The following is a 15,816-nucleotide window of genomic DNA, read 5'->3' on the forward strand; positions in this document are numbered from 1 at the left end:
AATTCCCCTTGTGCTCCTTGGTGGCAGTTCATACCTAGAACCCATTGATTGATTTGTGTGTGATTCTACATTTTCACTTACAAAAGACATATCAGCAGAATCTACATTTTCAATGTCAGAAGGTATATTAGCAGGTTCAGGTGTCCAAGATTCATTAATATGGCTCAAGTCTGAAGTACGTACCTCAATGTCTTTCTGAACTGGAGACTCAGACACGATTAAATCAGGCACGATATTGTTGAAATCGGACTGAATAATGTTACCAGTTGCCTTCGTGGTATCGCCTACTTATTCTTTTGGGTCGAGATCACTCAGTTCTGGGTAGACTAACCAACTTTGATCTATATCCTCATTAGGACTCTCCCCCTTAGATCGAAGGTGGTGGTAATAGAATTCTGTTTCAATAAAATCACAGTCCATGGTAGTATATAACCGTTGAGTAATTGGGTTGAAACAGCGGTATCCCTTTTGAGTAGTCCCATATCCCACAAAGACACACTTAACAGCCCGTGGTTCAAGTTTATTTCTTTCTCGTTTAGGCAAATGAACATACACAACACAACCAAAGACTCGAGGTGGTAATGAATGAGTAGAAGGAATATTGGCATGAGTTTTTAGGGTATCTAACGGGGTAGAAAAATTTAGGCTCTTTGTAGGAAGGCGATTGGTAAGATAGGTGGATGTGGAGATGGCTTCAGGCCAGTAATAAGCAGGTACAGCGGATTCTATCATTATGGCCCGGGTCATTTCCAACAGAGTTCGATTTTTTCTTTCTGCTACCCCATTTTGTTGTGGGGTATCACGACATGTGGTTTGGTGGATAAGGCCATTTGTGACATTAAAAAGGTTCATGTCGATATTCTTATACTCAGTACCATTATCAGATCGAAGAATTCTAATTTGGGTTTGAAATTGTGTTTGTGCCATTTTATAGAAAGAGACAAAAGTCTTATAGACATCAGACTTGTTTCTAAGGAAATACACCCAAGATCATTGAACGCGGGAGCTGGTCCCCACACATCCGAATGAATTAAAACAAATGGTTTATCTTGAACGTGGGAGCTGGTCCCCACACATCCGAATGAATTAAAACAAATGGTTTATCAGTTTTACTATCACTGTTCGGATAAAAATGTCTATGAGTCTTAGCAAGAATACAAGCTTCGCAATCAAAAGGAACAGTTGAACTAGAAAGATTAGGGAAGAGTTTCTTAAGGTATCCTAAAGACGGATGACCTAGTCGCTTATGCCACATCCAAAGCTGCTGTTCAATCGTCCCGCGAACAAGCGTTGCTTTTCCCTGGTGAGGCATTTGAGTAACAAATATAGTCCACCCTCCTCAGTACCATGTCCAATAATCTCCCCTGTCCGAGCATCCTGAACAGTACAACTAGAAGAATTCATGTTAACAATACAGTTTAAATCCTTTGTCAATTGGCTAACGGAAAGTAATTTGTGGGATAAGTCTGGTATGAAAAGGCAATTTGGTAATTTGATGTTATCCGAAATTTTGACAACACCCGACCCTCTGTTTTAATTACCTCTCCATTGGCTGTTTGTACGTGATTTTTTTTCTGGTGGGAGAATAGTTTCAAGGTCACTGGCATCAAATGTCATAGTGTCCGTTGCTCCACAATCAAAAATTCATCTGGTATTTTTGCTCGGTTTGCAAACTAGTCCTATATGGTATGAGTTGGTTTCACTATTTTCATGTTTCACGGTTTGTGAGATAGGCTTGAGATTTGTATTGGGCCATAAAGGGAATGAGCTTGAGTACTTATTTTGACAAGTGGGATTATAGCATAAATGAGAACTTGAGCCATATAAACATAAATCTTGAAACTCATAAACCATACCTTCCTCCTTCGTTTTCTCTGTCATACCTTACGCAGAGGATCCACGGCCGCCTGCTGTTCCTCCGTGTTCTCCGCCAGCTGCTGGTGCCTCACTGGTACCCACGGCCGCCGTGCTCCTTCTCTCTCCTTTCTTCTTTCGATCTCCCCACCATTCTGGGTAGCCGATAATCTCGAAACATCCCTTCTTGGTGTGTTTCGCACCCCCACAATGGGTGCACCCCCACAACAATATTTATATACACAGATTGCTTAATTAGGCTCTAATTACAGCCCCCAATTATACTAATAAATTGGAGGTGATTGATATTACTAACAGAAAAAGTTTAAAGGACTTTTCTAACATAGTTTTAAACTTGATATTAATAACCGTTTCTCACTTTGTCTATTTTGAATTGGTGTGCGAAAACTGTCAGCATCATGAACTGTAAATCTAATAATTTACATTATTTCATAAGTAAGATATATAATAAAATACAATATCTTAAAATGATAGCATATTGAAACTTAACAAATACCTTTTGTAATAAGAGTGCATGTTTTTTTTGTCGTTATATGTTTTCGCTTAGCGCGTGCTATTTTTGCTGAAACATTAAATTCTTCCATTGCTTGCAAAAAAAAAAAAACAAAATATTATAAAATAAAACATGTGAATTAAAGATATCACAAATAAAAGTAGATACTGTCTTATTGCACGGGTTTATATAAATGCATTTTTTAATGAATGAATAATTGAGAATGAATCTTAAAACAAATTAACCTCATAAAAACCAAATAAAGTATTCAACTACAGTAAGTGAATTGAAGAGAAATGAATTAGGTAATACCCAAAAAATAATTGAATATACTATTTTAACATTATATTCCAACTATTAAATGTCCAAAATAATAAATTAATTAAATAGTTTAGACAAGTCCTAGAAATAAGATAAAAAAATACAACTCGTCTTATATGAAACCGTTTCACCATGAGACAGTCCATATAATATTTCATTTATGTAATTGATTATTTTAAAATTATAAACGATCATTTTAATATGTACATGATATGGGTCAACTTAATAATAATAGTGATCACCATGAGATCGTCTCATTTAATAATTTGTGAAAAAATATTGCATAAGTCCATAACCTTAATGGACCGATTTATTTAATACGGCCCAAAAGCACAATCCTAGTGTATTCCCTATAAAAGAGTACGCTTACATAGATTGAAAAACAAATTCTCTAGCTTTACTAAACTCTTACCAAACTCTCTTAATCTAAAATATTCCTCTTAAGCTAACAATTAGAATATCTCTTTCATATGAGCTAACTACTATCAATGGCAGAGGTAGGTTCTACATCAACAACTATCAATTAAAATGAAGATCTTGTTTTTCAGAAATTAGCTTGGGTGATTGGTCGAATTATATTTTGTTCTTCAAATAAATTAAATAGGTCGATTTATATTGCATTAGTGACACTAATTGAGTCTATTACACAAACGGACATTATGTATTATTTTTTTCATAGTCAAACATTTAAATTTTCATAACAAATATTTAACATAATTAATAGATGTAAATACTATATAAGATATCATAGGGTTATTAGATTTAAATATTTTTACCTTGTCATATTTTAATTTTTATTAATTGAAGTATGATTCTGAATGTTTGATTTGTCTCATGTTTTGATATGTAGTCGGATACTTGTTGAGCATACGTCTCATATAACTTACATGTCAAATGATTATTTCTATATTTGTTAAAAAATAAGTATTAATTTTATTAGTCAATTAATGGAAATAAGAATTAAAGTTAAGACTTACTGATCATCATATAATTCCAAATTAATTGTCGGTTTGTTTGCAACTTCAACAACCCTAATTCAACCAGCTCGCTAATGATATCTATCAAATCAAATTTAATTGAAATGTCAAAAAGTATTAACATTAATGTCATCTATTTTTATATGAATCATATACGACCCGTTTGGTACATGGTATTAGAGGGCGGTAATGATAATAAAATTAAGTAATAAAAAATTTGGTTGTTTGGATGCCTTCAATGGTAATGGATGGTAATAAAATAAGGTAATGAAATTACCAAAAAGGGCCATTTTTATTACCATCAAACAACCTGGTATTAGGCTGTAATGGTAATGAAGTATTACTGTGGTAATAAAATAAGGTAATGTTGTTTCGAGCTGAAGAAAAAAATAATAAAGAAAAAAAAGGTAATGTGTGTAATTATCTAAAAAAATATTATTATTAAAAAAGAATCATTAGATAGAATAATTTAGATACAATAATGTTTTTAGATACAAATATACAATAATGAAACTAAGAGTCATTACCATTTTTTATTACTAACAACCAAATGCAATCAATGGAATATTATCTTCCATTACCATTCTTTAGTCATGCACACCAAATAAAAGAATCTTCATTACCAATTCTCATATCCATTTCTTCATTACTATTGCCATTACAACATTTCATTTCCATTACTTCATTACCATCAACCAAACGGGCCGATAAAGTAATTATATGAATCATATAATAGAAAACATTTGACATACCGATTAGAAAACTTGTATCACATTCATTTAATAAAATCTTATGAAATGATACAAAATAATTTTGTATGGTGGTATCTGCATATCTTCACAAATTTTCAATGCTGAATACTTTGGCAAAATATATTTCCTATTAATAAATTGAAGTATTTGTAAATTGAAGTGTTTGTTTTGGCGGGAAAAGTAGTTTTTGAGTTGTTACCTGGCTTTGTCTGTTTATGGCTAGGATTTATTTTAGAAAAGTATAAATCCTCAATTAGTGGTAATAACCCGAAGGATATATGAATATTACACAAACAATTATTGTCTTTATCTTTCCTCTCTTCTTTCTTCTTCTTTCATTTCTACTGATTTCTTGGTTATAGTCCTCCTTCAAGAACATACAGTTTCTCGATTTTTTTTTCTTACACCAACCCTAAAATCTATCTTTACGGAAATTAATAGTTCCTTATCAGTGGTATCAGAGCGGCGTTGTGCTCTTCTCTGATCTGTAGCATTCTGGCTCTAGCTGTTACCAGGAGCGTTGTTAGAATGGAGACCCAATTGGCTGATTTGGAGAGAAAGCTTGAAGAACAAACTCGAAGTTCTGCCCAGAAGTTTGATGAGATCTTGAAGATGATGCAGCAGATGAAGGAGAACATGCCAATTTCAAGATCTGAAGATCGGGTCAGCCAACCAAAATTGGGGTATAATCATAAACTTGAATTCCCTAAGTTTGATGGTAGTAACCCTAGGATCTGGATTAAAAAGTGTTGCAAATATTTTGATTTATGCAAAATCCCTAATGAACAGAAAGTGGACCTAGCTTCACTTAATATGACTGGTAAGGCAGAAAATTGGGTCACTAGCTATTTGGCTAACAGAATTAGGGTGGATTGAAATGATTTTGTTATAGACTTGAATGCAAGGTTTAGGGATGAAAAAGGAATATATGTAGTTGAAGAATTTAATAAGTTGCAGCAAACTGATGTAATTGAGTCTTTTGTGGATGAATTTGAAAGTTTAAGAGCAGTTATGATGCAAAATGGTTACTGCTTACCTGAGAAATATCTACTTGAGAGCTTCATTGGTGGTCTTAAACCTGGGTTAAGACCTTTTGTTAGGGCATTTAAACCTCAAACTATTTCTGATGCTATAAATTATGCAAGGCTACAGGAGGAATCTATTTCAGCTAACTCACAAAAGAACCAGAAACCAAACACCTACTACCCTAAACCCTTCCAAAACTCCACACAACTCCAAAAACAACCACCTCTCTTACCTACACCATAACCCAAAACCCTAACCCTCACCTATCCTTCTTCCAAACCTTCAAAACCCCTAAAATATATCCCAGCAGATGTGAGGGCTGAGAAAATTGCTAAGGGACTGTGCTACTACTGTGATGCTCCCTATGATAGAAATCATAAGTGCCCTTTTAAAGAACCTCAGTTGTTCACTGTTGAAGTGCATGGACTGGATGAAGTAGATGCTGCCGTTGTAGAATTGGAGGAACAGGAGGTTGTACAAGAGCTTGATCCATGTATTTCTCTGAGTGCTTTATCTGGAGGTCAAAGTTTTCATACCATGAGAATCAAAGTCATGGTGGGGAACTTACTTGTGCATACACTGATTGACTCAGGAAGCACACATAATTTCTTGGATATACATTTGGCTAAGAAGTTGGGATGTAGAAGTGAGAAGATGGAAGGGCAATCTATCATGATTGCTAATGGAAACCAATTGATATGCCAAGATATTTGTAGAGGTTTTTCTTGGAGAATAGGGAGGCATAAGTATGAAGCTGATGTGATGCTGATATCCCTAGAAAGTTGTGACATGGTTTTGGGAATTCAGTGGCAGAGAACTCTAGGTTTAATTTCCTGGGATTTCAAACAATTGACTATGAAATTCAAGAGGAAGGAAGAAGAAATAGAGCTTAAGGGCATCCCTAGCAAGAAACTCAAGGTTCTACCTACTAATCCTTCCCAAATATGTCTGTCTATTACAGGCCATCAGTAAGGACAGTCATACTGATTCTTCTCACTTAGTTCAAGTGAGTGATCCTGAAACTATTCCAAGGGAATTACAACTCCTTAAGGAGAAATTTGCCTGTGTCTTTGAAGAACCCTCTAGCTTACCACCTAGCAGGGGGGTGTATGATCATAGGATTCCTTTGGAGCCAGGATCTGGAGCTGTGAACATCAGGTCATACAGGTATCCTTTGAAACAGAAGGATATCATTGAGCAGCTAACAGAAGAAATGCTAGGAAGAGGTATTATTCAAACTAGCTCCAGCACTTTTGCCTCTCCTGTGGTTCTAGTAGGAAAAAAAGATGAAACATGGAGACTCTGTGTAGATTACAAGAAACTTAGTAGGAAAACTATAAAGAACAAGTTTCCTATTCCTATCCTGAATGAACTGATTGATGAATTGGCAGGGGCCACAGTATTTACCAAGCTTGATCTAAGGGCAGGGTATCACCAGCTCAGGATTCATCCAAATGATGTCTTTAAGACAGCATTTAAGACCCATGAAGGGCATTATGAATTCTTGGTAATGCCATTTGGCCTTACCAATGCCCCATCTTCTTTTCAGAGTTGGATGAATGCTGTTTTCAAACCTTTACTGAGGAAATGTGTTTTGGTATTCTTTGATGACATTTTGATTTACAGTAAATCTAGGGAAGAGCATTGGCACCATCTCTCAGAAGTGTTCAGTCTAATGACTCAACACTCTCTATATGTTAAGGAGAGTAAATGTTCATTTGTCACTACAAGGGTGGAGTATTTGGGGCATTTTATATCAGAAAAGAGGGTAGAGACTAATCCAGAAAAGATAGCTATTTCCTATTAATAAATTGAAGTATTGTTTTGGCGGGAAAAGTAGTTTTTGAGTTGTTAGCTAGCTTTGTCTGTTTGTGGCTAGAATTTATTTTAGAAAAGTATAAATCCTCAATTAGTGGTAATAACCCGGAGGATATATGAATATTACACAATCAATTCTTGTCTTTATCTTTCCTCTCTTCTTTCTTCTTTCATTTCTACTGATTTCTTGGTTATATTCCTCCTTCAAGAACATACAGTTTCTCGATTTTTTTTTCTTGCACCAACCCTAAAATCTATCTTTACGGAAATTAATAGTTCCTTATCAGAGAGTATGTAGATCCTTCTATAATTCTTGATCCAAATTGATTGTAATTGTAATGTGTAATGATTGATTGTATTGTAGTTGACTGTTAAGAAAATAAATTGAAACAATTTTCAATATATCAAAGTATAAAATAGTGAAATAATAGTATACTAAAGCAAAAAATAATTTGACAAAATAACAAATCATGCATTAAAAAATACCTCTTCATCCAATAGGGGCATATTGTAAAGCTGTTCCTTTCCCACCATCTTCTATAGATTTCCATTCATAAATTACCTTAGCCTTAATAACAAACAATCCGGTTTGTTCCGTAATTTAGGAAAGCTTTTTGATTGGTAAGGCCATTTTGCATTTGTATTTTGTGTGGAATTGGATTTTTAATCGAGGTATGTTGTACAGGAAACAATTAGGTGATTGCCCGTGCTAAGCACGAGTTATTTAATACTTTTATATAAACAGATAAAAAATATCAAAAGAGATGAATAAGATAAAAAAATTAATATTGGTACGCAATTTGAAATATAGGTTTGTGTACCATAATATACATTACGACGGAAAATAAAGTTAAATGATATGTAAACTTAGTGAAATGGATACATTTATAAGAACTTTTATCAACTATAAATATTGAACCATTTTTTGTATAAATATTGTACGTTAAAGTATAATTATTATTATAATCATCAAATATTAAAATTTTTAGTTTTTGCATACTTTTGACCCATAAAAGAACTATATATGATTGATCACGCATTAATACGTATTAAATATCACCCATCTCTAAGCACGACTTATTTTGCCTCAATTTGAATAAAGAAATCAATTTTACCAGCCAAATAAACTATCAGTAATAAAATAATATACATCAATCAAAACCTCCAATAAATCAAATTGAAAAAATTCATATCCATAATTTAAATTTAATTATTTAATTAAAAGTTGATAAAATTTAAACTTAGTATAAAACTCATACAAAAATATTAAATATATTTGGTGTTGCTACTTGAAATTTAGTGTCTTAAATGTTCTTCATTCATTGTTAGTTAACTTGCATTGGAAAAAATTCATTTTTTAAGAAAATGCATTAATTTAAGATTTTTATTAGAAGAAGTGATATGTAATATTTGTAAAAAATGTAACATATATGATACTTTATATTTTCTTACATACATATATTATAATTCAATGTAAATAAGATAATAACATATTTATTATACAATATATTATAAATTTAATAAAATGATGGTAAAAGTTTATAAAATTTACCACAACAATCAATTTACCAAAAGATTTAATATAAGAAAATTATAATAAACAAAGGCACTCCTTTTATATCAATATATTTGCATCCAATGTCGGTCTTAAAAGGGGGCATGATGGGCCTGTGCCTCGGGCCCATAAAAAGCTAGAAAAATGATGCTTTACTTAATAGTTAGAGGCCTATAATAGTATTTTTAGTAATTAGGGGCCCATAATAAATATTATACACCAAGCCTCTCAAATCTCAAGGCCAACCCTAATTACTTTCACAGAACTTATGCTAAAAACACAAAAACTTGTAATAAGAGTAAATATTGTAAAAACAATTATTTGAAATATATTGTCTTTTTGTAGCTAACTTTTTTTGACGCATATGTCTATGGTATCACTTAACTTTTGCTCCAAGTTTAATTTGGGAGATGACTAACCTATATTAATCTAATTAACTTTATTCTCAGGTCTCACTTAGTCTTCCAATCTTATTATTATCTACTTATTTGAAAGTCACAAAATAGAAAAATCATTACAAATGTATACCAATTTGTAAGAAAGTAAAAATATTTTATATGGTGCAGTTAAATAAATAATGATAGTGGGAGTAGCAGTACAAAAACTTTGAAGTTTCATTAATAATAAGAAAAGCATTCTAATGACAGTGGAAGTAACATTTAGAAAAACATAACACATTTATATCAATTTTATGACTTTCTTCTTTGTAACCAATACTGGTATTAGATAAGCCCACCAAATATTCTATATAAAATTTCAAAAACTTAAACTCTATATTAAAAGAGCACTCATAAACCCAAAAATAATTTAGAAAAAAAATATAAGATTTAAGAATATATCAAAAAAACTCAAATTTAAATGAAAAAGGGTTCTAAATTTTTTTAAAAACTTATTGGACATCTCATATCTCATGCAAGTAGTAATGTCTGACTTGAATAAATTTGCTAAATTAGAGAAGGAAAGAGATCCATGTTGGATCAATCAAAATAATAACAATAAAAAACAATTAAAATGTAAATTTCTAAATAAATCATTCACATGCATATAGAAGAAAATATGATATTGAAAGCCAATAAATAAATAATTTAAGAAAATAAAAGAGGTAAAAATGTACTAATGCAGTAGATATGACCCATTCATTGAGATTGGTTACATGATTTACTTCTCTATTTTGTTTGTATTAACTAAACAAAAAATATCTACAGAGAGAGATAATTAAGAATAAAAAAACTTCAATTTTTAGATATGAAAATAGAAGAAATATAGAAAATTTTTATTAGAAAAAGATAGAAATAATCTTCAACTACAAGCTGTAATGATCTTCAAAAAATATAAGACTTAGTATAATGAGATAGAGAAAGCCAATAATGCAACAATATTAATGTCTTAAATGTAGTAATTATTATAGTAGATAATCTAGTATTAAAGGCATTTGAGGTAATAGCGTATTCAGTACTCTAGTTATTAAGCGGGAACTAAATTCATGAGAAAATGACGTATGTTCTTAGGTGGTCTCTGTTTTAGTATTAGATATAGATAATAGAATGTTATATATATATATATATATATATATATATATATATATATATATATATATATATATATATATATATATATATATATATATATATATATATATATATATATATATATATATATATATATATATATATATATATATATATATATATATATATATGTATAAGTTGATTTTCTATTTATGGGTGGAAAATAAAATTGTATTAATGACATTAAATTTTAGCATTCAAGACAAACATCAATTTTAAGGTTCCTAATTTCCTATTTTACCCACATAAATTTACGCATGAAATATGGTATTGCTCCTAATATTGCTTGTAGGAATGCCAGGTGTCGTGCATGCAAGTACATGTAAGAAGGCCATGTGACAAAGATGTTTGTGTGTATTATTATATAATTTATATGATACATTTGTTTTCATTCTAGATCCCCTTCAATTACAATTACTTGAATCGTTAATAAAAGCAATAAGATCAAAATTTAGATGTTTTCACCTTCTATCAAACATAAAACAAAAGATGGATAAATAGTCCACCAATAACACAGAAAAGGTGGAAGCCAGCTATTCATTTTCTAGTTTCTAATTAATGCCAAAATGTAAATCCCCAATTCCCATATTTTTCTCAAACAATATTACACTTAATTAAACTCCCAATTGTATTCATAAGCATCTTGGTATCTTCCCATGGATTGCCCTTCGCCATTTTCTTATACAAATAACTCTCAAATGTCATCCTTTGTACATACTCATCCGCACACAATTCTACCAAAGCTTCCCTATTTGCATTACTCCCATAAAACACATTTTGCAACAAATCCAAAAACCTAAACATATTTTTGTATTCCCCATCCCACTTCCTTAAATACTCCCTCTTCAAATCTTCTTCCTTGATCATTTGGGTCCCTCCTTCCGACGCAGCCACCACTGCCTGACCGCAAATCCGTCCCGACTTTGCCGCAAAATATATCCCTTCGCCGGAACACTTGGTCACATACCCCGCTGCATCCCCGACAAGTGCCACCCGGCCTCGCACCCTTATGGGCCTTGGGTGCTCTGGTATGGGGTGTGCCTCCACCTTAAACACCTTGCCACCACGAATCTTAGACCCGGCCCGGGCCCGTATCCCATGTTGGAACTTTTTAAGGTCCGACTTCGACTTAACCGTTCCCGTCCCCACTGCCACGTGGTCACATTTCGGAAACACCCACCCGTAAAAATCAGGTGACACGTCATCACCCACGTACATCTCAGCAAGATCTTTATAATATTCCATCTCATCATCCGGCAACTTAATCCTCTCCTGAAAAGCAAGGGCATATTCGTAGTTTCCTGCCCCAATACACCTTGCCACTTTACTGTGGGCCCCATCAGCCCCAATAACAACATCAACCTTAACATTCTTTTTACAACCCTCAACATTATAATGAATCACATAAGGCCCACCACTATCAACATGGGCCGGAAGATCTATATGAGTAACAAGCCCAGAAATCAAACGAGCCCCACTAGATTCAGCCCGAGCCCGTAAAAACGAGTCAAGTATCTCACGCCGAGTCATGGCAATAAACTCGGACGGTAGCAAAGTTTTACCAAAATCAATAGAAAGATTAGAAGGTGAGAAAATACGCATGCGGGTGACTTCACGATCAACAATGGCGCGTGGGATAGAAAACTCATCAAGCATACAAAGAGGTATTGCACCACCGCAAGGCTTTGAACCCGCAACATTACGTTCAAATAAAAATGTTTCCACACCTCCGGACGATAAAGCTTCGGCGGCACACGCACCTGCTGGTCCGCCTCCAATGACGGCGGCGCGTAATGTTTTGGGTGCGGTGATATTGAGGTTGGAAGGTGAGGGAGAATAGTTGGAGGAAATGGTTGGAAGATAAGGAATGTGAAGAGAAGATGATAAGGCCATGAATGATATGATAGGAGTAATGAGACTAGAGAGTAAAAGTTTTTGTTTCGGTAGTATTTGATTATGGTCGTTTGGTGATAATTACGAAGATTAAAAAGTAATCATAATTCACAAGTGGGTCTCATGATTGCATGTGAGAGGGGAGTTTAATAATAATATTGGATAGATAAAGTTGGGTTATGGACATTGGAGTGCAGATCATCCATATAAAATCACAACTCCCGAGGATACCGTCCTATGTTCCTCCCTCTCAACTTGTGATATAACTCTAAAAAATCATAACATATTTGATAGTAGGAGTATTAAATACCTCAATTAATATCCGTGCATGCTCTGATTTCTTCTTTCCTCAGACTTATTTAACGAGATTTTAAATGAATATATAATGTGAAAAACATTAACAAATTTTAAATGAATATATAATGTGAAAAACATTAACAAACGAAAGTAGTAATAAATTAGGATAACATATAGAAAAAATTGTATATTAAAAGTTGAATATTAATCATTGCTTAAGGTTTTATCACAAACTTGTTGTATTGTTCGTACAAGAAATACTTTGTTTGTTTAATTTTTTTAATTATTTCAGTTTTAATAGTATGAGCGAGCAATCATTTTAACTGGTTTTGAATGTTATATCCAAGATAATGAAAGAAAGCAACATTATTTGTTAACATTTCAAGTAAGTCCAAAAAATTGCCATTACTAGGTACGTACAATCTCCTATTTGAACCACGAAATACTAAAGATAGAAATTTCACACTGGCAATAATTCTTTTAAAAACATTTTTCTAGTGATCTTTTCTTTATCAATTAGTTTTTTTTACCATCTTGTCAATAGTTTGATTCATTTTTAACATTAGAGACAATTCATACCAAGTGGTCATATTCTTAACATCTTTGTTACAAACTAATTTTATATTCTTTAACTCTCTCACCAATATGTTTCCAATGGCTAAAATCTTCATTTGCTAATAAGCCTCTACCAATACTTTCTTAAATACTTATTGTTTACTCTACTTGTCATTACCATTACGCTCGGTATCCACACTTTCATTATCAAGCGAAGTACTCAAATTATCATCATCATTAATTCAAACATTAACATTCTCGTTTGTCATATCATCATTAGCATTTTGTACATCAACTCAATTTTCCAGATGAACGCTTTAATTATCCAAATTAACCGTTGCAATCATAGTTACATTTTAATATATTTTAACACTTTTTTTTTATACTCCTTTCAATTCTTTTAAGTTGTCCCATTTAATGACCTATGTTACTGAATTATAAATAAAAAAGGAAACAAATAAAAAAACTATGATTAATGAAGAATATGCTTATAACCAAGATTACAACAAATCTGTAAAAAAAACGAAATTGAATTGAATTAAAATTGATTTTCCTTACTTCAATAATAAAAAGGTAGATTTTTTCACGTCCAAGTGAATAAATAGTTCTATTGTAGTGAGGTAGGCTAGTAGAAAAGCTATCAAAACTTCCGAGACTCTCCTTTTCTTTGTTTGAGAAGAGAAAGCTGAATTGTTTTATTTTTTTTTTGGAATTATAAAAGTCAATTTCTTTATCATATGCTTCCTCCGTTAGGAAATACTCACAATATAACGGTTTTTATCACTATTTATTATTCAAATTTATTTTATATAATGCGGCTAATATATAGACAAAATATAGTCAATTGAGATCTTATTTGAATCGTCTAATAATCGCATACTTTCATAATATTAGCGTTTTATAATTTTTAAATGTGTATATATTTCAATATAAGTGATCAAAATAACACATTAGATAGCGTAAAAAACATATATAGTAAGTTTAGTGAAACGAAAGAAGTATTTCTACCCTATTTATATTTCTACTAATAGGCTATCATTGTTGTTTCCGCTTTGCATTTCCGTCATTTATTGTTTCTGAGGCCTTCTTGACTTAAACTATAAGGATTTTTGAAATAGATAAGTAAAATTATTAAAAAAAAAGCATATCTTAAGGTATATTTTAACTTATTTTTAAATGTGAGCGCCTTAAGCTCAGAGCTCAGGTTCGATTCTGTTCGCAGTTAGTAACTGAGAACAGAGACAAACTGGTAGTAAAAGACAACCAAGCTATTAAAAAAAAGCCACTTTGCAGTTAGTAAGTGCGAACAACTCCTTTAGTTTTTTTTAATTAAACAGTTTGTTCACAGTTAGTAAGTGCAAACAGAACCCATACCTCAAATTTGATAATTAGGCGCTTATATTTAGAAATAAGTTAAAACATAGTTTAATGTATGTTTTTTTTTTTATAATTTTACTTATATATTTCAAATTTTCAAATTATAAAAGCTAAAGTTTTTGAAATTTTGGGGCCTTAGTCCAAGGTCTGCTTGCCCATAGAGATCGACGACCTTGCACTTATTTGGGTTGGTAAGTTTAGATTCAAGAGGTTTACAATTTATTTATTTCTGAATTACAATCTTAAAGTTTAGAATTATTGCAAATTATAGTCTTAATTTTTATTTTTTTTTTTGAATAACGGCCACTAGTGTAACAAAGTTTGCAGGTTCAGACCAAAGCACAGTATACCGACCATTTTATTAGTCAGAATTTTAGGTAAAGTAGTCGGAATTTTGTGCTTTTGGCCTGAATTTGCAAACTTTGATACTTTAATGGCTGTAATTAGCAAAAAATAAACATTGATGCAGTAATTCGCAAAATTGCTAAACTTTAAGGCTATAATTCGCAAATTATTCATTTTTTATTGCTACAAAATATATAAGAAAAATACAAATTTATGTCAAAATTAAAATTTATTTTACTAAAATATGGTTTAAAGAGATTCCCAAGTCGTAATGATGGAAATTTGACTAAAATCTTTGAATTCAACGAATAAAGAGCAAACAATAATCTGATGAACACAAATAATTGATATGGCCGATGACGTACATATACTTTGCAATGCATGAAATTGCATATAAATATTATGTTAAAAAAAAGATGCAATTACATATTATCATTATCAAATTATAATAACTTTAACAAAATTTAATAGATATAAATTGTTTATAGCAAAGTAATGACTAAATGCTTGAATAAATAGTTATTGACTATACATATATACCAGTTTTATATAAATAATAATAAAAAAATTTAAATAAATGATACTCCCCTGTTTTCATATGTTCTTTTCAAGTAGAATTTACGAATTTTAGTGTTAAATTTTGACTACGGTTTCTCATCAATCTATAAGAAAAAACATATTCATTTGGATTTTGTTAGATTCGTTTCAATATATACTTTCTAAATATCAACTTTTTAGAATTTTTAAAAACTCACAATTAAATTTATTTGATTTTAAAGTTTGCCTTGGAATCTGCAAAAAAAGTAAATGGGAAGAACATATGAAAACAGAAAAAGTATTGTTTCGGTGGTGAAACGAGGAAGTGGAAAACACTTGAAATACCGTAAGTGGAAGAGTTATCAGGAGCGGCGATTCGTGGAAGGAAGTGACCCGAATTCCTGCAACACAACACGTTAGCCTTGTC

At 31.8% G+C, this 15,816-nt stretch overlaps 1 protein-coding gene across 1 annotated transcript; it reads right to left on the reverse strand.

The window, feature by feature from the left end:
- Positions 1 to 10,836: 10,836 nt before the first annotated feature.
- On the reverse strand, positions 10,837 to 12,439 carry LOC130814219 (geranylgeranyl diphosphate reductase, chloroplastic-like). The gene has a single exon (XM_057680299.1). It carries the CDS (start codon positions 12,276 to 12,278, stop codon positions 10,980 to 10,982), a length of 1,299 nt encoding a protein of 432 aa, XP_057536282.1. The 5' UTR covers positions 12,279 to 12,439; the 3' UTR covers positions 10,837 to 10,979.
- Between the last annotated feature and the right edge of the window lie 3,377 nt (positions 12,440 to 15,816).

This window comes from Amaranthus tricolor, chromosome 5 (assembly GCF_026212465.1).
Source record: "Amaranthus tricolor cultivar Red isolate AtriRed21 chromosome 5, ASM2621246v1, whole genome shotgun sequence".
Taxonomy (NCBI): Eukaryota; Viridiplantae; Streptophyta; class Magnoliopsida; order Caryophyllales; family Amaranthaceae; genus Amaranthus; species Amaranthus tricolor.